This window comes from Ambystoma mexicanum, chromosome 12, assembly GCF_040938575.1.
Source record: "Ambystoma mexicanum isolate Mex_15411 chromosome 12, UKY_AmexF1_1, whole genome shotgun sequence".
Taxonomy (NCBI): domain Eukaryota; kingdom Metazoa; phylum Chordata; class Amphibia; order Caudata; family Ambystomatidae; genus Ambystoma; species Ambystoma mexicanum.
Window position 1 is genome coordinate 136,496,054 of NC_090936.1, and position 26,767 is coordinate 136,522,820.

The 26,767-nt window shown below is 48.2% G+C and overlaps 1 protein-coding gene across 1 annotated transcript in view; it reads right to left on the minus strand.

Moving 5' to 3' along the window:
• SMC1B (structural maintenance of chromosomes 1B) overlaps nucleotides 1-26,767 on the minus strand; it is a 2,377,846-nt gene that overhangs the window by 185,600 nt on the left and 2,165,479 nt on the right. Inside the window, exon 21 of the mRNA XM_069627687.1 lies at nucleotides 13,532-13,686. Coding sequence (XP_069483788.1) covers nucleotides 13,532-13,686 — 155 coding nt within the window. The remainder of the gene's footprint in view (nucleotides 1-13,531; nucleotides 13,687-26,767) is intronic.

Sequence of the window (26,767 nt, forward strand, 5' to 3'; positions counted from 1 at the left end):
ATTTCCAGATGAAGACCAATGTTTTCTGGGCTGCAAAACACAGATTGTTTAGGGCAGAAGAAACTCTGTTTGTAAAAGAATGGTTTGAAAACGATTTGAAAAGACTGAATAATAAGACAAAGCTCAGGAGAACTGTGGAGGATTCGCAAGTCATTAGACTGCAGTGAAAAATCTGAAGATGGCTGCCTGGGGAGAAGCTTAAGCCATGCCACCTCATTAATTAGGGTCAAAAGGGACCAACATGAGGTGGCAGGACTAAATAAATGAGTGCATCTCAGGCATCATTGGCAATGTACATTGCTTTTTCCAATGGGATTTTTTTTCTTTGTTACCAGGGATTCCCAGTCTGACAGGGAATATTCAAGCATGTGAATCTATGAAAGATCCAATGCTCGAGAACAGATGCTCTGGATGAATCTGTCGACCCTATGTATATTCGCTCTATTAATTCTTTGAATTAGTTAAAACTGATGCCTGTTGTATATCCGGTCTGTGGTGCTCTTGATTAGTGTTTGGCCCACTATGTTACCAACCCGTCGCTATGTTTTTTTGTCACTCTGTTGTAGAGGAGGTTCCAAGTACGATTCGCACTCCTGCTGCTGATTTGGAAGTACCAGGAACGTTCACATCGAAATATGTGATGTATGATGAGCAAATAAACCAGCGGAGAGCCGCAGTTGGGCTCTATCCAGTACCTATCAGAATAACAGCACCTGTTGAAGTGCCGACACCTAAGAAAACCTGGACAGTAAGGTACCGACTTAGAAAACCATATCGACAAGTGAGACAGAATGACGATTGTCAGAATGTAATACTCGAAGAAGCTAAGAAGATACTGAAGGAAGATGAATGATGACGTCATAAGAACCCAGACTGACTCACATATAGAAGATATGATGACCTGAGAATGATGACAAATGAGACGAAACACCATGGATAAGTGACATCCTGAGCCTAAAGTGAAACAATTGATGTCAAGATGTCAACAAATTACGCCATATGCACGATTATGATATGCAGTTAGTTTAAACCTGTACATATACAAAGTAACCACAAGAAGCACAGACATTGTGAGGCTTGCTTATGCTTAGTAGTAAGATAGATTGCGGCAAGCACCACCTGTACATATCTACCTCAAAAGAGCTCTTTATATAAGTATACTTCCACTACGCACAAGAGCAGAATCAACCAAAGGTTATTAAAGGTCGCAAGAGGAGAGTTTCACAGCAAACAAATCGAGAATTAAAGACAGAGAGAAACTCAGACGAAGGTAACCATGCCAAGAAGCCAAGGTTGTATCGGCTGGAATAGGCCGACAGTGGATACAATTAAGAGAAAGAAAAACAGAGTATCCTGTTCAGGGACAGTCGAGATAAGCCACAGATGGCAAACAACTGGCAGAATTAAAATCAAATACACTAAATTGTATGAAGGAAAGGCCGATTTCACTGTGTCGGAATCACGTGACCAGACAAGCAGGAAGGGATGAAACTTTCACACCTACGCATGGACCTTTGCCATACACAGACACCTTAACTTTCCCAGATCAAGAAGCAGACTCGAGGCCAACCACAAAGAACTAACTGACACATGACCACTGAGATGATGATTGATCGTAACAATAATTGGAGGGAGGCTGGGGTGCAGACAAACTACCTGCACCTGGCTAGCTATTCTGCACGCTGCTAAGCGCAAGTGGAAAAGTATGAGTGGGGTTGGCAACCCAATCATAGTGGACCGTGTAATCTAGGGTCCTATAGTTAGGAGAACCAATGAGGAGACGTACTTTTAGTGACATTTACAGTAGCCATTTTGAAGGAAGGGCTTAGTTGCCCCACCTGCCATTTTTTATCCAATCCCCTCTGCCCGTTACCATAAACAGATATAGTACCTATATTAAAGTTACCTTCCTAGAACCAATCGAGTTGCATGCTAAGTTTTAAGAGTTACACGTCAGTGATGATGAGTTTTTGGTATAAATGTTATGTTTTTTCTGAAATTGGAGTTGAAGCGAGAAGGAAGATTGAGTGATTGCTGATATTGATTGAACTCCCCATTTTTTGTACTTGTCATTAAACTGACTCTTTGCCAAACTATTGAGTTGTCATTATTGATTTGGTGCAAAAGTACGAATCTGCATCCCCATCCATCTCGAGGGTGCTGCTGCTCATCTTGAAGTGCTGTTTGGAAACCCCCAGTCCTATGGGCCCGGCTGGGGTCCTTCCTGCACACTATATTATTGTTTGCCCTCGATGCCCGCAGACTGCTGGCGCAGTACAAATAGATAAGGAACAAGTTACTTACCTGTAACTACTGTTCTCCAGCATGGGTCTGGCATGGATTCACATGCTCATGAATATTCCCCATCGTCAGGCTGGGAATCCTCGGTAAAGAATAAAATCAGTATCAGTTTTGTTTCTGATCTGTCTTTCTTAGTAGTAACCAATCAATGATCTCTGGGTCGTACTGCCCCCAGCCAATGACTGCCCTCTCCCTAAGCCCCGCCTCTGGCAGCCATCCTCAGATTTGGTAGCACGCAAAGTGGCAGTATGACCAAGTGAAGAGCCGCAGAGGGGAAGGCGGGAGGGTTCGCATGTGAATCCATGCCAGACCCATGCTGGAGAACAACAGTTACAGGTAAGTAACTTGTTCCTTCTCCAGCATGGGGTTTGGCATGGATTCACATGCTCATGAATAAAAGAATACATAGCAGGACACACATGCACAACCACGGGAGGTGGCAAAGGCTCAACATTAAGCATTACATCCAAAACTCAACATTAAGCAATTCTTACCTCCTCACCAGGCTCACCTTAGGCGAACAGGTTGCGCAGCACTGCTTGGCCAACCCTGGACTCCTCCCTGGAGTCCCGATCGACGCAGTAGAATTTTGTGAAGGTGTGCATCGACCTCTACGTAGCAGCCCTGCAGATGTCCAGCAGGGGCACACCAGACAGGAACGCCGTAGTGGCAGCGATCGCTCTGGTCGAATGGGCTCTCGGACGGCCGGGCAGCGGTCGGTTTGCCAACCGGTGACAGTGCATGATGCAGCCGGAGAGCCATCTGGAAATGGAAGTCTTCGAGACAGCCTTCCCTTGATTCACAGACCCAAAGTTCACAAACAGCTCTGACGTCTTCCGAAAACTCTTTGTGCGGTCCACGTAGAACTTCAGCGCTCTAGCTACATTCAGCGAGAGCAAAGTCCTCTCGGCCGGCGTCGAAGGCGACGGGAAGAAAGGCTCGTTGAGGTGGAAGTCCGACGGCACCTTGAGCATGAAGGAGGGGTGCGTCCTCAGCACCACCCTCGTGTCATGAAAAGTCAAGTATGGAGGCTTGCAAGATAGGGCCTGGATCTCTCCCACTCATCGTGCGGAGGTGATGGCCACGAGAAACGCTGTCTTCCATGACAGGAACTTCAAAGGCGCCGAATGCATAGGCTCGAATGGGGCCCCCATGAGCCTGGTCAGCACCACATTAAGCTCCCACGCCGGGGCAGGACCCTTCACGAATAGTCCCTTCATACATTCCTTCACCAGGCGATGAGACCACAAGGACGCCCGACCCGTAGTCCTGGTATATCGGGAGATGGCAGCGAGATGTATTTTGATGGAGGCGTGAGCCAGTCGAGCTTTGGCCAGCGGCAGTACTTGAGGGGCTGTAATCCGCAGAGGGTTAATCTTCTGTGCCCGGTACCAGACAGAGAACCTCTTCCACTTATGACAGTAACACTTGAGAGTAGAGTACGCCCTGGCTTTTGCAAGAACCTCTCTGCAGTTAGCCGGGATATCGTACCCTCCAAACTCTAGTGCTGCAGGAGCCAGGCCTGCAAGTTCAGCGACTCTGGGTCGTGATGAAGAATGGCGCCTCCTTCTCTGCAGAGAAGATCCGCGTCCGCCGACAGCTTGACTGGTGGGGACGTTGACAAGTCCAGAAGGTCCGGGAACCAGATCTGCCTCGGCCACGCCGGTGTGATGAGGATCATTCTGCACCTGGACTTCTTGAGCTGTTGATGAGACGGAGCAGCAACGTCAACGGAGGGAACGCGTATAGAAACAGGCCGTCCCAAGGGAACGAGAAAGCATCCCCCATGCTCCTCGGCTGCGGTAACCTGCTGGCGAACCTCTGACACTTGGAGTTCGTCGCCGTCACGCAAAGGTCGATCCGGGGTTTGCCCCATCGTCGAAAGAGCCGATCCACCTGGTCCTGACGTAGTGCCCACTTGTGGCACGAGCGCAGATCCCTGCTGAGTGAGTCGGCGATGGTGTTTTTTATTCCTGCCAAGTGGAAGGGAACCAGAAACATCCCCTGGGCGACGGCCCAGTGCAACAGATCCTGGGCCTCCTTGGATAGGGCTGGGGATGTGGTGCCTCCCTGCTTCCATATGTAGAACATCTTGGTGGTGGTGTCGGTGAAGATCCTCACCACTTTGTCCTTTAGGGACGGAAGGAACGACTTGAGCGCCCAGAACACTGCTTGGAGCTCCAGAATGTTGATCCGGAGAGACCTCTCCTCCGGGAGCCAAAGACCTCTTGCGTGGAGAGCTCCGGTGTGGGCCCCCCAACCCTCCAGAGAGGCGTCCGGTGTCACCGTCTCCTGATACGCCGGGGTCTGAAAGTCCGTGCCTGTAGTGAGGTGCGCACGGGTACCCCACCATAGGATCGCCCGACGGAACTCCTCGTCGAGAGGGATCCTGTCTTTGAAGCAGCCCGTCGCCTGAAACCAGCGGGCGTCGAGGAACTCCTGTAGCGGACGCATCCGAAGTCTGAAAAGGGGTACAAGGTAGATGCATGAGGACATCATCCCGAGGAGGGACTTGATGGACCTCACCCTGGCCACGTCCTAGGTTAGCAGGTGCTGCACCTTGCCCAGAATGGCCTTCGTCCTCTCCTCCGACGGGGAGGCTAATTGCCCCACTGTATCGAGCTTCGCTCCCAGAAACAGTGCTACTTGCGACGGAACCAGGTGGGATTCGGGGTAGTTGATGGTGAATCCCAGTTCCATGAGCAGCCGACGGTCCTCGCTGTGTGTTCGACGGAGAGTTCTCTTGTCCTTGCCCGGATTAGCCAGTCGTCCAGGTAGGGGTAGACGTGGATCCCCTGCAGGCGCAGCCGCGCTGCCACTGGTGCCAGGAACTTGGTGAATACCCTGGATGCCGACTTTAATCCAAACGGCAGGGCTCTGAATTGGTAGTGGCGTCCCTGAACCACGAACCTGAGAAACTTTGTGTCCTTTTAGGATGGGGATGTGGAAGTAAGCATCCTCCAGGACCAACGACGATAGGAAGTTGCCCTCCTCCAGCTGTCCCAGCACGTGCTGGAGGGGGACCATCCTGAAATTCTGCGCCTTGATGTACTTGTTTAACCAACGAGGTGCAGGATGGGGCGCCAACCGCCTGTCTTCTATCTGACGAGGAAGTACCTTGAGTACACTCCGGAGCCCCGGAGCCTCCTGGGGACGAGCTTGATGGCACCTTTCTTGAGCATCGCCCTTACCTCCAACAGCAGTTGAGGGACGTGAGTCTCCTTCCTTGCCACAGGAGGAATGCAAGGACACTTCTTTTGGAATTCCATCGAGTGCCCGTTGGCCAGGGTGTCCAGCACCCAATGGTCGGTGGAGATGGACTCCCACACACTGACGAACTTCGGGGTGCTTCGGTGGGGGCCCCGACGCCACGGCCGGGTTCAGTCTTGCTTGGAGGAGGCGTTGCCGCCCTGACCTCCTTGACGACGACGGCGGGATCCCCCTTGCTTGCAACCTCTGTAGGCCTCCTGGGACGAGGAGCGGGCCGCCTGGCGGTATGTAGAAGAGCCACCGCTGGATCCCTTGGAGGCACCCTGTTTGCCTCCGGAGCACCGAAAGGGCCGTCATTGTTGAAGTACCCCTAGGGCCCGGGCCGTCTCTGAGTCGGTCTTGATGGCCTGGAGCGACTCGTCCACCGTCTTTCCAAAAAGGTTGTTGCCGTCGAACGGCATATCCAACACTCTGGTCTGGATGTCCTGGCGAAAGTCCGTCGCCTTGAGCCATCCTCGTCGTCGGAGGCAAACCCTGTTGCCCAGTTGGCGAAATCCGGTATCGGCAATGTCCGTTGCCACCGTTATGGCGTGATCCGACGCCACCTCTACTTCCTGCAGAATTTGTAGGGCCTTCGCCCTCTTGTCGTCCGGTAGGAAGCCTAGCAGGGGAGCTATCTTGAACCAAAGCTCCCTGTCGTAGCGGGCCACGATCGCTAAGGCATTGGCCGCCTTAATCATCGTCGCTGCCGACGAGATGACTCGTCGTCCCATGGAGTCCAACTTCTTGCCCTTGCTGTCCGGGTGGGAAGTGGAAGTTGAAGCCGACGCACCCGCTGCTTTCTTCTTGGCCGCTGCCGAGACGACAGAGTCCGGCATGGGCTGGGCCCTGAGGCACAAGGGGGCGGCATCAGGGACTCGGTACTTCTTCTCGTACCTGTCCCTCTTGGCGGGTGTCATGGAAGGGTTCTTGAGGATAGCCAGCCCCTCGTCCCAGATGTTGTCGAGCAACGGCACAGCGAGGACCGTCTTCCTCTTGGCCTCTCGTCGTTGGTAAAGAAACCCTTCCTTTTTCTTTTTTGTGTTCCTCCGGGCAGAGCTGGAAGAGCTTGGATGCCCTGGTTATCATGGCGTGAAAGGAGCCAATTTTGTCGGGTGGAAAAGCCCGAGGGGTTGGGGGGGGGGGCGCGATGACGGGAAGTCCGCTGTGTCGTCGTTCGTCCCCGTCGCTGTATCTGTTACCGTATCCTCTCTAGGGTCCGGTGAGGGGATGAGGGGTCCACAGGCCTCGCGGGCATGAAGGGAGGAGCAGGGTGGACTCTCCTCCGCTTGTTCGGAGGGCTTCCCGACGGGCCTGGTTCTGGATCCTCCGTCGGGGTCCATGGTAACCTCGTTCTTATCTCAGTACATAAAGATTGGATCGCCAACAAAATGGCCGCCGAGCTATCCTGGGGCTCGGGTAATGGCTGCAAAGGACGGGATGGCTGCTCCACTGGGCCCTCTTCGTCGCCATTGTCGCGATCTTCGATCACATCAGCGGGAACCGTCCCCTGGGATCGAACCTTCTCGAACTTCTCGTTGAGGCCTATGAACCTCTTGTTCAGGCCCTTCCCGGTTTCCACCAGATCCTCCTCAGAGGCTGATTTTGAGTCTGTAATGGCCACTGGCCCCCCCCCCTCTTTTTCCGCCGGGGTCTTCACGGGGGTCTTAACGATGGGCTGGAAAGAGGATTCCCTCCGCGGTGGCAGGGATACTCTGGGCCCAGAGGCCGTTTCCACTGGCGTAGTCTCAGCCGGCTTCGCCAGGGTCGCAGCGACCACTTCGATAGAGGCCTTTGCCAGCTGGATCAAAGCCCTCACCACCTTAGGTGCGTCCTGGGCCTTCGCCTTGGGGGGAGGGTCAGCGCCTCGCTCCCCCTCGGGTCCTTTCGAGATCGACCGGGGCCGCTCCAGCACCCGGGTTCTCGGACTTCTTCCTCCCAGAGCGCTGGCTCGTGGTTGAACATGCCGGGGAAGTAGCGCCCTGCCTGGCAACCGAAGAGCCTGACCTTTCGGCGCTCCCGGTGCCCGCGGACTCGGGGTGCTTGGCTTCCTGTTGGGCCCCCGTCGCTGGGGCGCCCTCACAGGACTTAGAAGCCCGCTCAGACTTTTTCCTCGCCTTCTCACCTGCTGTGCCCTTCTCCAGCCAGCCGGCGAGGCGGGAACAACGATCTTGTTTGGTCCGTTCCGAAAGGTTCTTGCAGAACACACAGTCCTTCTCCACGTGCGTCTTGTCCTCATGAAGGCAGTAGAGATATCGTGAATGCTCGTCCCCCTTGAAAACATTTTGTAATCCGCATCCAAGGCAGCACCTGAACAGCTTGGATCCGGGCGTCGAGCTTCCCTTGTCCTGGGCCATGTCCATTGAGGTAGGCCGCAGATCTTCCGGAATCCTCCAAGAAGCGTAAACTCGACGAAAACTTCACCCTTGAGGGGCGTAGAAGAATTCCGAAACGGGTCCCCGTTATCGGAAGTAGAAACGGTGGAGCTTGAGGCTCGATTAAACCGAAAAAATGAGGAAATCTCCTGAAAAAGCACAAAAACGCAGCAAAAACTCGAGACCTAAAGCACAAGGACTCCCAACACTTGAACGTGCGTTAAAATTCTGAGGATGGCTGCCAGAGGCAAGGCTTAGGGAGAGGGCAGTCATTGGCTGGGGGCATTATGACCCAGAGATCAGTGATTGGTTACTACTAAGAAAGACAGATCAGAAACGAAACTGATACTGATTTTTTTCTTTACCAAGGATTCCCAGCTTGACGACGGGGAATATTCATGAGCATGTGAATCCATGCCAGACCCCATGCTGGAGAAATAAAAATACATGTTTAAAGGTTTACCAAGATGAATTTCTTACCTGGCTCTAAATTTGTTAAATAATGTAGCCAGATTAATCTCTTTTGCAGCCAGATTATCTCATTGTATAACTTGACTAATTCATTTTGCAGCTATATTCATTTACACACAGCTGGATTTATTGTTGCAACCAGATTACATTTCACAGCTCATTTCATATTACAGAGTGATTACATCACATATCATTGTGTAGCAAGGTGTACGCATTTTGCAGCCAGACTAAGTTTATGCACAGTTGAATTGATTCAAGTTCCACACTCAAACCGACTACATACTAACCAACATAGCCCCTCCCACGCAGCTTCATAATACCCATTGTGCCAGATGGGAAAACAAAAACGACACCCAACTGACATATCACAGTCCAAGGCTATGCACCTGGACACGAAGGGCATACAATGTCTGCCTTCTTGAAACAAATAGTTTATTTCTCTCGACACAAAACAAAGAAACAAATTGTACGCAGACCACAAGGTACTTCCGATGTGTCGGTATCAACAAAAGAGCAAATCAATCTTGCATTTCCCTCTCCACACCACTAACCACATCCAGCCATTATTTTTCAGGTCTACCAGTGCTTCTGGACACCATGCAAATGGCAGCAGTGTAATGGACACATTCTAATATCATAACATGCTTTGGCTCAATGTTGCAGTTATTTCACGAATATTTCACGGATATAATGGTAAGACTTTGCCAGAATATTGACATGTGATCAGGAAGTGTTGCTGGTGTGATCCACAGGGCCAATTCCCAAACATTTTGGCCACAAATGATGGGATGCGCTACCACATCTTTTGCACCTAAGAAAGTTGCATCCTATTTTGACAGGTGTTAGGCAGAATCCTGTGCAGTTTCCTTAGGGAGCACTACAGAAGATTAAGACTACAGGTGAGAGCAATAAATCCCCTTTGGTATCAGTCCGCATCACAAAGATTTAGTTGGTAGCTGTGGCTAAGCAGTTAGACGTATCTCAAGAGGGAGATGAGCAGTATTCAGGGTTTACACAATAGGCCTACAATACTATGGCACAAGGAAACACTGACCAAAGCTTTTTATTAAAAAGTGGATATATATTTATTTTATACACTTCTAGTAAAACACATTTATCACAGTCATCAAGCAAGTTAAAGTAATTCAACGAAAAATACACACTCCCTAGTTAAATTGTATATCAAGTGAACCAGAGTGCAAACTGAGCAAAACGGCACAGTGAAAACCACACACAAGGGATCCTCTAGCAATTTCTCACAAGGAAGGGAAAGCACAAGTTATATAGAAATAGTTTTACACACCCTAGCAACACTTCCCATAGGTTTGTGAACCAGTTTAAGCGAGACAGTGCATCAGTATAGGCAATACTTAAATGAAAACTGAGCAAAATGGCATTTTACAAGGTTTAGGAAGGGGAAGAAAAGGGTAGTTATAACAAGTAGGTGCATCAACACAGTTCTAGTTGAGAAGCAATCTAAAGAAGGCAGTTTTAACAAATGTAGCCAGAGTCAGTAGGCCTGTGCCAGAGTCAGTGGTACAGGGCAAGGGCCCAGGAGCAAAATGTTCTTGTAGCTGCAGTCAAGTCTTTGGTTAACGATTGTGAAAAGGTGGATGCAGAAGGTGAAAGACAGTGTTAAGAGAGAGGGCCGGCCAACCCACAGGTAGATAAAGGATTTAAAACACCTTTAGTGCTACCGCAACGAAAGGGCGGCCTGTCGGAACAATGTACCTTTAAAATGAAGAAGTGGCTCCTGCGGTGGCGGTTGTTCCTGGTAGTTACTGCAGTTCGGGGGATCCAGCAAAGGAAGAGAGGCTCCAGTCGTGGAGGAAGGTTCGAGTTACTGCACTATCCAGGGATGAAACCAGCCATGGTGCTGCCCGACGAATAAAAGGTACGCTCCTTTAAATCACAGTCCGGGTGGACGGGTGCCTGGCTATCTGGCCTCCAAGTAGAGGGTACTGGAAATTCAACCAAGGCAGGTCCGGGAAGGCGATTGGCAAACTGGTTGGCCCCACCAGCTCAAGGGAAGAAGGCTCTTGCAGATTAAGATCTCTCGTCGTGTGGAGAAAAGTGGTGCGACGCTGCAGCAGGGCTTCACCGGTTTTCAGTCATTGCAGATGTCTTTGGCTTCTCTCCTCTTCGGCTTCTTAGTTCCAGTGGCAAAGTCTTGCTCTTCCAGTTCTCAGGACTCTGCTTTTATGCAAAAAGATCCCCATTCATACAGCCTAGCTGTCACTCACACAGTGGAGTGGTCATCTTGGTGGGAGATCCTCCAGCCTATCAGGATAGAGTGCGACACGGGTTGCTGAGGTAACCCTGTCCAGGGGTCCTACTCCCCCCTCCCACACAATGGACCCTCCCCAGACTCAGTGGCGCCGAAAGGAGGGCTTCTTGGCAGAAGCCCGCCAAACGGACAAACAAAGGATCCCCGACCTGGGTTAGGAGGTTAGAGAAAGACACGAGAAAGAAGTTATATTAAAGTTCTGGCAAATAAAACCTACTGGAGCAAAGTGAATATTAAAATGCACCGGCGGTATGTTAGAGGCTGTCAGAAAAGGTGGTAGCCTCGAACAATGGGAAAATCCCATAGGAAAATATTTGCGGTCGAATATTTATGGTAGTAACCACTGCCACCAGCCAGAAACTTTTGAGAGAGGGACTGTACGTTACCCTCTCGAAAATGAACATAAGGGAAAAACTATTAACCCTTTCCAGTACCTCCATTGTAAGGTGGGTTGTACTGGTTTAGTTCATAACAATTGACTAGCAAAGTCAATTGGGATCTTACATGCCCTGGGAGACAGTAGTCAGTCCCAGGGTATGTAAAGTCAATTGGGATCTTACATGCCCTGTGAGGCAGTAGTCAGTCCCAGGGTATGGAGTCTATGTTTGGGGGTGGCTACAACACCCCTGTGTTACTGCACGGAGGGTGCTGTGTAACATATGTGAATAAAGATGGTTCCTATGGGCAGGGCTTTAAGTGGGCCGGGGCCTGCCGGGGCTGAGCCCCGGCAGTCTCCGAAATTTCGTTTTGAGGCGGGGCCCTGCCGGGGCCCAGTAATCTCCCCTGACAGCCCCGGCCACTACACGAAAAGGCATTTTTTTCTACAGCCTGAAGCTCTCGCTCGTGTGCGAGAGCTTCAGGCTACAGAAAAAAATGCCTTTCAGCCATAATGGTGGCGCCGCACCTGCGAGGCATCCCTTTAATCAAGAGATTCCCGTCGGCCGGCGCCACCATTATGGAGAAACGTGAGGCCGCTGGAAGCAGAGGCCTTGCTTTCTAAATACTGGAGCTCCCGCGGATTCGCGGGAGTTTCAGTATTTAGGAAAGACCTCTGATTCCAGTGGCCTCACCCTTTCAGCCTTAATGGTGGTGCTGCCCCTCCCCAGCTGGCGAGGGGCAGCACCACAATTAAGGCTGAATAGGCAGGCGCTGTCCCCTGCCAGGCAAGCCTACACAAAATAAATGCAGAGATCAGCACCCTCTCCCCCATAGTGGAGAGGGTGCTAATCTCTACAAAAGGCTGCCTGGCAGGGGTGGCAGTAGCCCATTGAGCCGGGGCTCGTCAAGGGGGCGTGGCCTAATGGGCCATCAAGACCCCCGCTGTTAGGCCACGCCCCCTCGATGAGCCCCGGCTCGATTTGTAGTGCCACTTAAGGCACTGCCTATGGGGTTGAGAAAATCCCATAGACATTAAACACAAAAATAGCATAGAACGCACACAGCAAAAAATGCCTAATAGTGGGAAAAAGAGTCTCACTCTTAGCAGGAAAAAAAGAAACAAACCCTTCAAATCCAGCAAAGCTGCGGGGGGACTCTATAGGTAAGGGAAATTACCCATAGAATGAGAATTCTCCCTAACAAAAGGGCAAATTAAGTATATTCGCACTTGTTTAAATTTGCATTCGGTTTTGAGAATATAAGAAGCTCATTTTGAAAATAATTGTAATTTTGCGACGGGGACATGTTACGTTTACATTTTAAACGTAAGCATGTCCCCACCGTGAAATTTTGGTAATTTGCCCTGCGGGGTGCACATGTAAATGTAAAAGGCAAAAAGCGACGTACACGCGTGTATGCTGCCTTTTACCCTTCGCATTTGCATACTGCAGTGTAAAGAGAATAAACGCTGCCTGGCATGCCAGGCAGCATTTAATTTTGATAGCGACTGCGCAAGCCAGGCGAGTATGGCACGTGGCACTCACAATTACAATTAAACGCTCTCCATCATGTTTGCATGCCGAAAGAGACCCTCATTTTAGTTTGTGAACAATGGAAAATAAACGCTGTCTGACATGCAAGCCTGGCAGGCGACATTTACAATAGAGCCCTATGGGGGTACCACCAAGGCTTTTACAACTTTCATTAACGTTACAGCTCTATTGAACATGAGCACCTAAGTGTCTCACCTGTGATGCACACCACCTAAAATGGGAACATACCTGCAGATTATTTTGCGTTTTTACACGAACTGTTTGTACATTGGATCCTCATGCCTGCTGTGCCATTTGAAGGGTTTCTAGTGCAAGAGTATGCAAGATGACAGCGGCATGCATGACTGCATGAATGCTACTGAATGATGAACTAGGGAATGCTGAGCGTGTGAGGCATGGAGTTTTAAGGAGGGGATGGTTGTACGTGTACCTGGCATGTAAAAGGATGCGGCAGGTGGTTTTGTACATGTGCTTACTATCTAGGTAACTAGCACTTTAGAGAATAACAAACACGTTTCCTTTGGTAAAATTATGGCCGTTCGTTAATCTCACTTGACAGCCTTTATACAGTTTTTCATGTATCAAAACAAGTCGCAAGTTGCATGCATAGCCGAACATGTACACAGCAGCACTTGTTTTCCTCTTTATCTTACCTTGTTTGCAATTCACTTATGAGGAAAGGCTTACACTGGCATTCGTATGCATTTACTGCAGGTGTGCTCATGATATTATCCGAACTATAGCCTGCTGACTGCTACATTCAAAGACGTTGCTCTTGTTTTTACTAAAAACTGTGTATTCAGCATGTAACGCGTCATAATAAAAGCTTAACTAAGAGCACATGCTAGTATGGGGCTGTTCATACATTTCAAAAAGGAAGATAATATGCACAAGAATATAATTACATGAATTCACACCTGAGCACTGGAGTTTCTGCACAGTTTCTTGTAGATTTGGTCGATAGCAACTGACACGTGCTCAAAACATTGGCTGAACATCTCATATCGTCTTTTTTTCACGTGCTCAAATTCTTGCCTGCACACTCTGGCTTTCCTTCGGCTGGCTTCGAATGCTACATAAGTAATACATGGACAGGCTTAATTTTTGACAGGTAAAAATATGCAGCTTTTCTCTCAATTAACCTTGGCTCTGACTTAAAATTAAATTAATTCAGATGTTTTGCTACAGCATCTACTACTTTTTCTTTAAGAAATCTAAATATATTTGCGATTCTACACTTAAGGTTGCATGACACTTTACATAAGAAAATACAAAAACGTTCTCCTCTAACTTTTGTTCTCTCCCATTAAAGTTCACTACATTTGGAATTCAGCTGATTCAGCAGGATCCGATCAATCATGCCAATTTGACAACTTTTTATCAGCCTTTTCATGACCAAAATCATGGCGGAAAAAAACATTTCTGTACAGCGTTTTACAGGGGGTTGGCATAGGTCCTGACCAGTAGACTAGCAGGATTTCAGAAAGTAGGGGAGACCAGTCTCTAGAGACCAGTCTCTAGAGACCACCCAGGGGTTGAGGGCTGCCTGGGATAGGGTTGGAACAGACTGCACTAGATGAGCTAGAGGGAGAACCTTTATTTAGCAAGCTCTTTTTTGCTCCTTTTTGAATCATCTACTAAAAACCCTTGAACTATCTACGAGAGTTTGTTTGTTCTTGAGGCTATCTCTGTCACAACCCACAATTCTACTACCACCTCGGGTGTGTCCAGGGCTCCTTTAATCCGAAGGTCGAATGGTCCCCCATTACAAGGGTGACCTGGTAGACTAGATATCCTGCATCCTCCTCAACGATGCACTACTCCGATAATTAGGACAGTCTTTCATGGAAGATATATTGTTACCCTAGCCAGCCTTCAACTTGGACCCAAGCCTCACCTGTGTCCTGGACTCCGGCCTCCGACCAAGCTCGGTCCCAGGTAGACTGTGAATATTAATGTTTTTGATTGTTTTCAAAAACTGAAGTCCCAGGCCACAAAGGCTTATTTTAAGAGCCTGCTAAAAACTGCTGACCCCTCCACCTCGACAGCCGGCTCCACCCGTGGCTCCCAGGCCACCAATGCCTCTAGCTACCACACCACCAATGCCTTTGGTTGGTGTACCTCCTTAAGCACTCCTTCCCCCAATGGTGCCCAGGCCGACAACAATTATGTTGTCGGCTCCTGTTCCTTTAATCGAAACTCTGATTGAAACTACCAGTCCAACACTGGTGTCTTGTGGTACAGAGCTTGATATTCTTCCTGGCACACGTGTGGAAGAATCATTGCAGGAGGAGGAGAAGCTTCTGTTCTCTGGCAGATCTTTTCATGAAAAGAAAACAGCCAGTTGAAACCCCTAGTGGTCCTGAGGAGTTTGCCTGGCATGTTGGGCCTAAAGGCATCAGATTGTGCAGGAATTGCTATTGTGACAAGGTCAGTCCTTGACCTTGTCATAGGGGGATGAGAACCCCTCTACACGTGCAGAGAGAGGTGCAGGGAGAAATCCGGAATCAGCTTTCTCCCTTGGATAAAGTTCTGTTTAGAATGACCCAATTAACCCCACCGCCCATCACCCTCTTCTGTGCGGTCATGTTTCTGTGTAGGCCACTGAAATCTCAAGCCTTCCCTCAAAAAACAGAAACTTGCCTTTGTTTTTCTGTTGCTTGCATATTATCATGAACAAAAGAGAAACCTGAACCATCGCCAAACTGCCAGAGTCCTGCCCCAACAAAAGAGCTGCTTCACCAGTAACACTCGGAATTCAAAACACAGACAGGCATGATCAAATTACTTTCAAGACTGGGCAATGGCATTTCACAGTTACTTTACATCATTGCACCTGGAGTAATCCAGGTTCTCATCTGTCTCTTAAGGTGCTGCAGCAATTTAAAGCATGACTTCTCCAATCCTCATTTGTGAGCAAAGATAGCAAAACTGAAAGCAAAAAGGAAATTCTGCTAAAATGGAAGACTATCCTGTTAGCCAACGGAATGCGATATATTTATAACATGCTTGTACACAAGTGTTTCTAGGAGCGACAAGACAAGGAGGAGGAAACAAAGGAAGGACAAAATAACAATCTTACTAGGCCTTCTATCATTCAGATCGTGCAAGTTCAGGGACGAGGGAAGGGGAGAAGTACCAGGGGGAAGTGCAGTTAACTCACAAGTGCAGTCAGCTGGTGGCTCAAAAGTGCAGAGAAGGGACTGTAGGGTTGCAGATACAGACCCTTAAGTGCTGGGGAGCGCCGAGGCAGTGCAAGGGCAACTGGACATGCAGGAGCCTGGGCCACAGTTCAGAGGATGACCAGTACGCAGAGCAGTCAGGTGCACATCAGCAGGGTAGAGAAAGAGAGAAAGCAGAAGTTGAAAGGAAGGTCTTGAGTTGCTTCTAGAAACGAAGGTGGTACTGCTCAAGCTTGAGAGAGGCAGGGAGGCTGTTCCAGAGGGAGGCCCCAGCCGAGGAGATTGATCTGCTCCAACTCTCTGCTTGGAGAAGCATCTGACCCTCAGAGAGTTGGAGGTGGATGAGCGGAGAGCTCGAGAATGAAGTAGTTTTGAAGAGAACGTTGGAGGTAGAGCAGTCCCAGGCCCCAGAAAGCCTTGTGGATGATGCAGAGGGTCTTCAAGTTGATCCTTGCAGCCACAGGGAGCCAGTGGAGAGATTTCAGAGCTGGAGAGATGATCCCTGGGCTTGAGGCAAAGGACAAGTCTCGCAGTCTTGTTCTGGGTAATTTGTAAAGGTTGAAGAGTAGAGGCAGGAAGATTTAGAAAGAGGCTGTTGCAATAGTCCAGCCTACAGAGGACAAGAGCTCTGGAGATGGTGAGCTTCTGAGGAAAAGTGAGAAAAGGAAGAATACCTCTGAGGTGCTGCAGCTGATAGTTTGACTTCTTAGAGACATCAGATGTGAGGAGAGAAGGAGAGGGTGTAGTCAAAGATAACACCAAGGTGCTTAGCCTCACAGGAAGGATCAGGAAGAGGACCCAGAGTGGGCGGCCAGAGAGAGAAAGGAAAGGAGGGAGGGGTGTCCCAATGAGGCGGATCTCAGTCTTGCTGGCATTAAGGCAGAGATCATTGGCGGCACACCTTTTCTAAATTGCGGCCAGACAGTCTGGTATGAGAGAAAAAGCAGAGGGGGCTGAGGGGAGCCTGAAAGAGAGTTGAGTGTCATCCGCATAACACTGAAAATTGGAACAGAAGAAGCGATGCAGTGGGCAAGAGATGCCAGGAATTATAACACTATGCTTTGCTCAAGAGTAAGACACAGTGAAAAAACACTCTTTATCATAGCTTACAATCCTCCACCAATTCCACAATTCCTCTTGTATGTTTCCTGCAGACCAAAACACAAGGAGTGCCTGCGGCCGAACAAGGGCTGAACTGCTAAATGCAAGACACTAGTGCACAAGCTGATGCGCACACACACAAAGGAGGATATCGATTTGCACATGTCATAAGTTCTCCATCTCGCTTAAAGGAGGGAGTACTGGGTAATGGCCCATTTCAGAACTGCTAATTAGTTGGCTCCTACCAAATGGGATTCAAGTTAAAGCAGAATGTGCCTGAACTGCATCCAATATTTTACCTGGAACTACTCCATCATTAAGAACAAGGTCTCTTGGCTGTTTTGACTGTCCTAAATGAACACAATTGGAAAATCATCTAGACAAAAGACTGATTTGGTGGTCTTAATGTGTTTTTTACTCACCATCACTTTGAAACCAATGTGATTGTTTTGAGTACGAACTCTGTCAGGGGGACGTAGAGAGGACCCCTCTCAACCTGGAGTAGGCAGCAAATCAGCTTACAGCCAGAGCTTTTCCTACCCCACGGGAAGTCTGGAGGAGCTGAGAGGAACCCCAGTTCCTGGTAGCTATCAGTCTGTCCTGGCCAGGTGGTGTTGCCTTCTTTTTCATAACACAAGAGCACCTGTGAACAACCAACATTTGCCAAGAGTGACAAATCCCAGAACCACGGAAACAACACAGTAGCGGGAGACCGGAGCTGCCACTATCAGAATGCACATGAGCTCAATGGAACCTTGAACAGAGCTCACCATACTCAGGGAAATGGGGGATAACAGCAAAAGGCCTGAGAATCTATTGAGATTGCAGGGGAACAGAGACCACCAGAAATCCTTTCCAAACCTGGCGGGAAGCAAAACTCACCAAAACTTGGAGAGAATCGAAGGAAAAACAAGCAGTCTGAGCACACGGTTGCCTGAACAAAAATGAAGATTGAAAAGGGAGCGGGCCAAAAGCATTCTAAAAGACTTCCAGGGGAAGTCCTGTTCGCCAGGGGAATAGCTCATCTAGAGATTGGCCAAGGGGAATGCCTAACAAAGGGTCAATGGGAGACAAGAGGAACTCCACAACAGAGGAGGCTGCACTATAAAAGTCCAAAAGGTGCGGACCAAAGTAAAAGGTGTTCCGAGTGAGCTCACTAGCAGAGGAGGATGACCAAGAGTTCAGCGAAGAGAGTGGAACAGGTGCAGAACGAGGTGGTGGAGACTGTTAGAAGTATAGACAGATAGTAAAAGTAAGGTGTTGGGTCTGCGATGGTGGTACCAACTAATTTGCTTTTGTGAGTGAGCGAGATTGACTGGAGGAATGATAGAGAAAAGGGGTTTAAGAGTAGGTGTGATCAAGGCCTTTGGTAATGTTGCTGGCTTTGAAATAAACTATCTGAAGTCGGTGGCCCTGGGGGTGGGATTGACCCCCTTAGACATCTCTGCCCCCCAGTCCATATGCCCGATCCATTGGGAGTCTGGCTTACGGCCTCGCTCACGGACCTCTATGCTGCCAACTTCCCCCCTCTTTTCAAGCAGTTCTAGAAGGACCTAGAGGGTTGGGCAAAACAAGACATATCCCTAATGGGATGTATAACAGCAGTAAAAATGAACCTGCTCCCCCCGCCTACTTTATAGCTGCACTTCTCTCCCAGTGGCTATCCCCAAAACGGCAATAGATCAACTACAATGGAAAGTCCTGGGTTTCATTTGGCAGGGGAAACAGGCTACAATCCCAAAGAGAGTTATGATGGGAGGTGATCGCTTGGAGGGCCTGGGGTCCCGAATCTGCATAAATATGCTGAGGCTGCTCAACTCACACATCTACTGACATGGAATTCTGAAATGGATGGAGATCGAGCAAGCACAGTGTTCGCTTTGTCTGTACTTTCTCCCATTCATCCCGCACACGCTACACAAACATTGGCCACTTCTCACCTCAACTAAGGCCACCTTGAAGTCCTGGGACGAGGCTCTGAAAGGGAAAAAAAATACCAAGATTTTTAGGTCCCCTCTCCCCGACGTTTGACAATCCATCCTTCACCCCAGGCATTGCTTAACAATTTGAAACGGGGGGAGGGGGGAAGGGTCTGCCACGCACTTTTGAGGAATGCAAGAAAGAATTCCACCTTTCAGAGACAGACAGGTTCTCATACCGCCAGCTGAGGCATTGAATGACCCACCCTGAGACCAAACTCAAAGCAAGCCACACACACGTTAAGCCCACATGAGCTTTCGATCTGGGAGGGCTCGGGTGCAGGAGGTATCTCGAAACTATATAGACTTTTGCAGGCAGACTTATTAACCCCCTCCGACCATATTTTATGCCCTGATGGGAAGCTGACCTAGGCCGTCAGCTGGAAGACTCAGAATGGCTAGACATTTGGGCCAGAGCCCACTCATCATCCAGATGCGTAACAAACAATCAATGTGCTCTCAAACTGATATTTCGATGGTATTACCGCCAAACCAGATCCACCATTTCCAGGCATCCATTCCCCCCACCTGCTGGCGCGACTGTGGGGAACCTAGGACATGCTTCCACATGTGGTGGAGCTGCCCCCAAATCCAATCATTCTGGATGTTTATTGTGGGGGCGATAGAGGACATAACGGGGAGCAAACTCCCGCTCTGCCCCAGTACCTTGTTACTACGGGCAATGGTGGAGGGGGTGTACCCTAAAACAGGGATGCACGTCAAACTATTAACACAGCTGTTATTGGCGGCACGCATCACCATTGCCCTTATGGAAAGCTCTGGAGGGACCAAACACGGTCCTATGGTGGGGGAAGATCTGGGACGTGATGGTCTAGGAGAAAGTGATGGCGGCAAGAGAGGGGGAGCGTCCCCAATTCTACACAATTTGGTCACCGCTTATAGATTACAACGACAAATACCCAGCTCTAACCTATAAACCCCACCTGGCTTGACTACACTTGGGTCGGGATGGAGGGGTAGAGGGTGCAGAGGAGAGTTAAGACTGTGACGGGATAGCTTTGAATTGTATGGGGGAATGAGACAGTGATTGCTGAACTGCCTTGCCCATGTTGTAACTGCTTTACAATGCTACAATGTTGTATTATGCTCCAATCGTTTAATTTAAAAAAAAATGTTTAAAAGAAAAGTAGGTGTGAGTTTGTGTGTGTGCATGAAAAAGCGAGGGACCAGAGAGTCAAAAGTGTAGCGCAACGTAGAGGTAGGTGTAGTGGTGCAAGAGAAAAAGCATGTTGCTTACCTGTAACTCCTGTTCTCCAGCATTGGTATCTTTCAAGGATTCACAAGCTTTGAAAATTACCCGTCAGGCTGGGAATCCTTGATAACCTTATTACATTTTATTCATAAAATGTTTTCCCCTAGCCCATAGGTGTCCTTTTGGGTGCATTCAGCCCCAACCAATAGGGTGTCTAGTATCAGCCACCACTCAGGGAGCCCTCTTCAGAGTCTAACCCCGAGTAGTTGGTTGTATATTAGTTGTTTCCACCCCAAGGTTGGAAGGAGGGCGTATGTGAATCCATGAAAGATACCAATGCTGGTGAACAGAGGTTACAGGTAATTAACATACTCATTGTCAAGTATTGCATCTTTCATGGATTCACATGCTTTGAATAGAATACATAGCAGTAGCCAATATTAACAGAAGGTGCATGGGAGAAACTCAACTTAAAAGAAGTAGAGCCTCTGGAATTCTCATCTTACTAAAATGGGCATTGTAGCACTGATTGCCCCACTCTTGCTTCACTTTGGATCTGGCTTTCCAGGCAGTAGTGCTTTACAAAAGGTATGTGGAGCTCCCAAGTAGCTGCCTTTGCAATTGTAAAGCAACGGGATGCCGGCCCACAATGCTGCAGAAGCCCCCATTGCTCTTGTTGAGTGATCTTTTATCGGTCCTTGCAGCAACTTGTTTGCATCTGCATGAGCCTTCTCAATGGTAGCCGTTATCCATCTGGCAATGTCTTGCTTGGAAATGGCTCTTCCTTTATTGGAAGGTCCAAATGCCACCAGTACCTGTGAAGATCTTCTGAAGGACTTGGTTCTGTCGATATAAAACTTGATGACCCTGCAAAGGTGTGTGCAGTGCTCTCTGCTGGCGTCGATGGGTTAGAGAACTACACTTGAAGAACGATGTCTGAATCCATATGGAACTCAGTAGGTACTTTTGGAATAAAGTGTGGGTTAGTCCTCAACAGAACTGTCCATGGTGAAGAGCAGGTATGGTTCTTTGACAGACAGCTTGCAGCTGCGACTTTTTTTTTGATCGATGTGACGGCTAACAAGAAGGCGGTCTTCCAGGATACATGCCTACTAAGAGCTGTGAACATAGGCTCAAACCGCGGTTTCATCAGGGCAGCCAATACAACATTAAGACTCCACTGGGGGGCAAGTTTCGCTTTGGGTGGATACGTGCGGAACAGGCCTTTCACAAAGTGATTAGCTATTCTTGCACCATACAGCAGCGGCTTGTCCACGCTCCTGTTTTATCTAGAAATGACAGCTATGTGCACCTTTATCGATAAGTACAAGAGACCTTCCTTCGCCAACTTGAGTAAGTAAGGCAGTAGATCCTGCAGTAAAATTTCCATCGGGTTGTGATCTTCCGGTGCGCACCAAGCACAAAACAGTCTACATCTGTAGGACTTATTTATAGCTGGTGCTCTGGCTGCATTTAGGATGTCCCTGCATTCATGTGGCATACGCAGACGGCCGAATTCTATGTGTTCAGGAGCCATGCACTGAGGTTTAACAAGCCTGGATCGTGGTGGAGCACCTGTCCATGGCACTGCAAAAGGAGGTCTAGCTCTGGCCCCAGCCGTATATAGGGTACCTGTGTTAGAAGTAGAAGGTCTGAATACCAGGGCTGCCTGGACCATGCAGGGGCAATGATGCAGTGATACATTGATACCATCTCAAGCACCTTGTGTGCTATCGGGAACAGAGGGTATGCGTACGCGAACATGTAGTCCCATGATGGCGTGAAGTCGTCTACCAGGGAGTTCACTTGGTAATTTTGGCTGGCAAACTATGGACACTTTGTTTTCCTGCGTGGCAATCGGGTCTATCAGTGGGGAAACCTACTGTTTGAATACTCTTGTTACTTGTTTGTCTGCCAACTGCCATTCGTGTCATTGGCGTGTTGCTCTGCTGAGCCGGTCAGCTGTCTCGTTTTATTTGCAGGGCAGGTGAAAATCTTGCAGTAATATCGGATTCTGGACAACCCAATGCCACAGCGCTTGTGCTTCTTTCGAGAGTGAGTTCCACCTTCACTACCTGACCTTCGAGTACCGGATGGAAAGAGAGCAATGCCTGGAACATGGCCCTGTGCTTCAGCACGTTTATGTGCATTTGTTATTCTTCATTGCTTCACTGGCCTAGACAGACAGGTTTCGTACATGCCCCCACCCATCCTTTTAGGGATGCGTCTGTCACTAGGGTTTGCTGCAACAGCCTGCCCACTTACGGCATCCCTGACAGAATATGCTGTGGATCGTTCCACCATCGTAACTTGGTCACCAGCTGTTCCATGACCTCTAGTTTGTCGTTTCACATACAAGTTGTCTGTGCCCACCGGTCCGAGAGAAACTCTTGCAGTTGTCTCTTGTTGAGGCGGCAGTAAGGGATGAGGGGAATGCACAATGACATTGTGCCGAGTAGCTTCATGTATTGCCTGACTGAAAGAAACCTTCCTGGTTTGAAGGACGCAAGGAGATGCAGGATGGAGTCTGCTCTGTCCTGTGATGGGCAGACCCAGCATTTGAGGTGTAGAACTGGGCCCTCAGGAAGACCATGCTGTTGGAGGGCTGCAAGCATGACTTCTTGTACTTTATGGAGTAGCCCAGCCACCTCAGCGTGGCTGTGGTTTGTTGGATTGCCCATAACGCTTCTTGTCTTGGTTTTTCCCTTCACCAGCCAATTGTTGAGGTATGGATAAATATGCAATCCTTTCCTCATTAGGTACGCCAACACTGGGGCCAGACACTTTATGAATGCCATTGGTACCGAACTTAGTACAAAGGGGAGGACTCTGAACTGATAATGTTCTGGCCCCACTTTGAACCTGAGAAACCTCCTGTGCGTTTTGTGGATTGCATGGGGAAGTAGGCATCTTTGAAGTCTAGAGAAGCCAGGAAGTCACCCTTTTGCACTGCTCTGATGACGTCTGCCAGAGTTGTCATCTTTAATTTCTGTTTCTTTATTGATTCGTTGAAATCCTGAAGGTCTAAAATGGGTTGCCATGTCTGTCTGGTATTCTTACCATGATAAAACTATGAGTATGTTTCCTTTCCTTTTTCTTTCGGTGGTACCTTTTGAACTGACTGCCTTTTGATCATTTTGATGACTTCTTGTTTGAGGACATTGCAATGTGCCTGTGGAAGCTCCTTCGGAGAGAAGAGATGCAGAGTATCCTTAAAGTCTAACGTATGTCCTTTTTGAACAATGTCCAAAACCTATTTGTCTGAGGTTATTGCATTCCATTGATGAAGGTAGTGTCTTAGGTTGCCTACCACTTGCTGTTGTGGATGTAGGGAGGCCAGCCAGGTTGGCGAGTAGGGCTCGTTTTGTTGCCTGCCCCTTTCTGAAGGGGTGCCATTGTCCAGTCTTGCCTGTAGCTTGCATACTTTGGTCTTGTATATTTCCTTGGGCCAGGAGGATCACTCAGGGGCAACGCGCTCGCCTTGGAAGATGACGCAGAGCAACACAGGTTCGATCCCCGGGTCCACGCTTACAAACCGCTGGGTATTAAGAGCGTTATAATTAACCAATTACAATACCCCTGCGTATAGTACGACCCTCGCTGGTATTGTCGTCCACCTCTGGTTGCGGAGGATGAACGCCCTAATGCAGCCCAAAAGGGGCAAAAAGGGCATTTTGTTTTTTAATGAGATGAATGATTTCGCCAGTCAGGATCAACCTTAATTGCCTGTAAGGTCGCCTCGATTATAGGCTTGAATGGTTGGTCGCCTTCGAATGGCATGCAGACTACTTTATTATGCACCTCTGCGCTAAAATCTGTACATTTTAACCTGGCCTGCCTTCTTAAGAGTGCCATTGCCAAACTGTTTGAAGCCGGTCTTGGCAATGTCAACCGCCATATTGATGGCATGGTTAGATGCCGCCTCGCCCTCATGGAGGATTGCAGGAGCTAGATTGCATTTGTCCTCTGGGAGATGATCCAGCATCAGCCATTAGCGCCATCAGTGCCACATCTCACGATCGTATTGGTCATGATCGCCAGAGAGTTACCAGCGTTTATTTTGCTGGCTCCTGTTGTCAATATTTTCCTTCCAAAGGCATCCATCTTTCTGTTGTTGTCTGGGGGGACAGAACACCTGCCCACCCTGTGAGCTGGATTTTCTCCCAATTACAGCGGACACTACCGATTCTGGGGTTTCAGCAGCAGAAACCCCTCCTTGCAAATTTTGTCCAGGATGGGCATGGATATTACCAACTTATGACTTATGCCTGCAGTAAGTCGAATAGAAAGCAATCTTTTTTATTGTTGTTCAGATGGCACCAGCCCAAACTCCTCACATGATTTTAGGATTATGGTATGGAACAAACTCACGTCATTCGGTGGTGATGGCTTGGATGGTTCACTCAGACTTGGTTCACTCAGAATTGGATCATCTGGATCCTGTGCATAGTCGTCGTGTGGCAGTGAATGAGTGGTGGTGGAGAGTGTCCTTGGACAGACTCAAAGAATATGGCAAAGTACGACTTTATTATCAATTCAATAAAGTAGGGGAATCTGGCGAACAACTAATTGTAGTTCACACAGTCATGATTACATTTTAGGTACACAAAGGCTTTATACCTCAAAATGTGTCAGTTACGTGGCACATAATAAAACATATCAGACAAAGGGATTGGTTAGGGGAACATGTCTGCTTATAGAGCCTATAACTGTTAGTAACTTTATTGGTTGCCTCTTCTCTGGCGGGCAAAGCTCGAACTTCCCTCTAATCTGTATAATACAGATTATAGCAGCATAACAGTAGCGGAATGGCTAATGCAACATTGTATGCTGATCGTTGCATATGCCTTCATGATAGGCTGGCATCCTCTCCCAACCTTTGACACCCCGGCTCACTAGCAGCACATAAGCAAAAGGAAACTCTGGTGCAGAGAACAGTGTCAATACTTGACATCTGCAAATGGTTGCTCATTTACTTAATCTAAGAGAAATATGTCCTGCGTACGTTGCCTATCCTTGGTAACTCCCTATGTACCCTTCAGTAGCTTCACGCTGTGTCATCCTTGATCTCTGGCCAGCAGCTATTCTTTATTCATTCACAAATTTGTATTTCAAGCCTCTGTCGGCTCTGCAGCTCTAGTTTCTCTCTCCTTCGAGCTCCTCGCTTACCATCATTAAGAGCCAGATCAATTATTTCAGCATGGCTGCTTTATCCATGTTCTGTTTTCTACTGCAAAAAGCGTCTATATGACTCATCTACCTTGCGTTTCTGTGTATATAAATGTGTTATTAATCTAGTTACTTATCTTCTTTGTGTACATGATTTCTTCTTGTACGCATCTTACTTTATTTATTTAGTTATAGCTTCATTCTTTAAGTATTCTTATATTATTTTGGTGTGTCATTGTATTTTCCCCTTATGACCTTATGACATCACTTTGCACCCGTCAGGTTTTCTTTACAGCTCTTCAATATTCAGTGGTATCTACAAGTCTCCTGCTACCACTTCAGCACAAAGGTACATTTGGTACGGTTGTCTGAGTACATAACGTCTCTCATGCACATGATGCAGCATTGGGATGATACCAGGTGTCATGCACAGTGTCTTCCTGTCTTTCTTCCAGCATGACGGACTTGAGGGGGCAAAGTTTATTAGTGTTGTACACGTCTGCTCCTCTACATTGCCCCCTCTGGTCGAGTCCTCGGCCACCGCCTCTTCCACAATTCTCTAAAAAAATGTATCCACAGAATTACTTCTTCGGGATCCATATTTTAGTCACCCCCTCAGGTCACCTGCATTCTTTGTGTGTTCATCCACGCTCCTGGTCATATGGCAGCATTCTCCAGCTGGTTGGCAGAAGACCCAACATCCGACATAGTTCTTATGGTGCTTAGGGTAATAGAACTTTGTACCTGGGGGTGCTAAAGGACTTTCTTTCAGGTGCTACCGAGTAGGGTTATCCGTCTGCGTGTGCTCATCAACTGCAGCATTCACATTGATCATTATATTCATCCCAATTGCTTTCTTTGCCGTCTTCTTGCATTGTCCAATGAATATTCTTATAAGACAAAATCCCAGCAACACTAACAGTAGTATTGCTCCAAGCATTTTAAAGACATTTGCCATCCAAATTGGAACCTGTGAAAACAGGGACGAAAACAATTCTTCATCCACGGCCTCATCTACTTCTTCTACCATCGTCATATGCAGGGTTGACCGCTTAGTTATTGTTTCTGTCAGGGTACCATTTTCTTCATCATGGGCAGCTATGAATGTACAGCAAGAAGGCCTCCTTCCATTGCAGTAATTAAGTTCAGAACATGCCTGTTCTGGAGGGCCATGAGCCCAATTGCCCACAGTTCTTCTCGGATTGCATTAAATCCTCTTTTTGTTGTGTTGATCATTTGTAGCAACTCCCACCTATTGATCTGTAACGACTTGCCGTTTACTGCAGTGTGTACTCATGGTAAGAATATAGCTGTGAAGATCACTGCTGTTCTACTGAACAACTTATGCTCATCTGGAATATCATGATAGGCTTCTAATGATTTTGCTGAGAAGTAATTATCTCTCCTTTGTCAGCTTTAATTGATATGTAATGAAATGTGAAGTATCTGTTGTGAATTTTTGAAAGGTTGATTTATTCAGCTACATCAAAATAAAAAAAATAAAAAAAT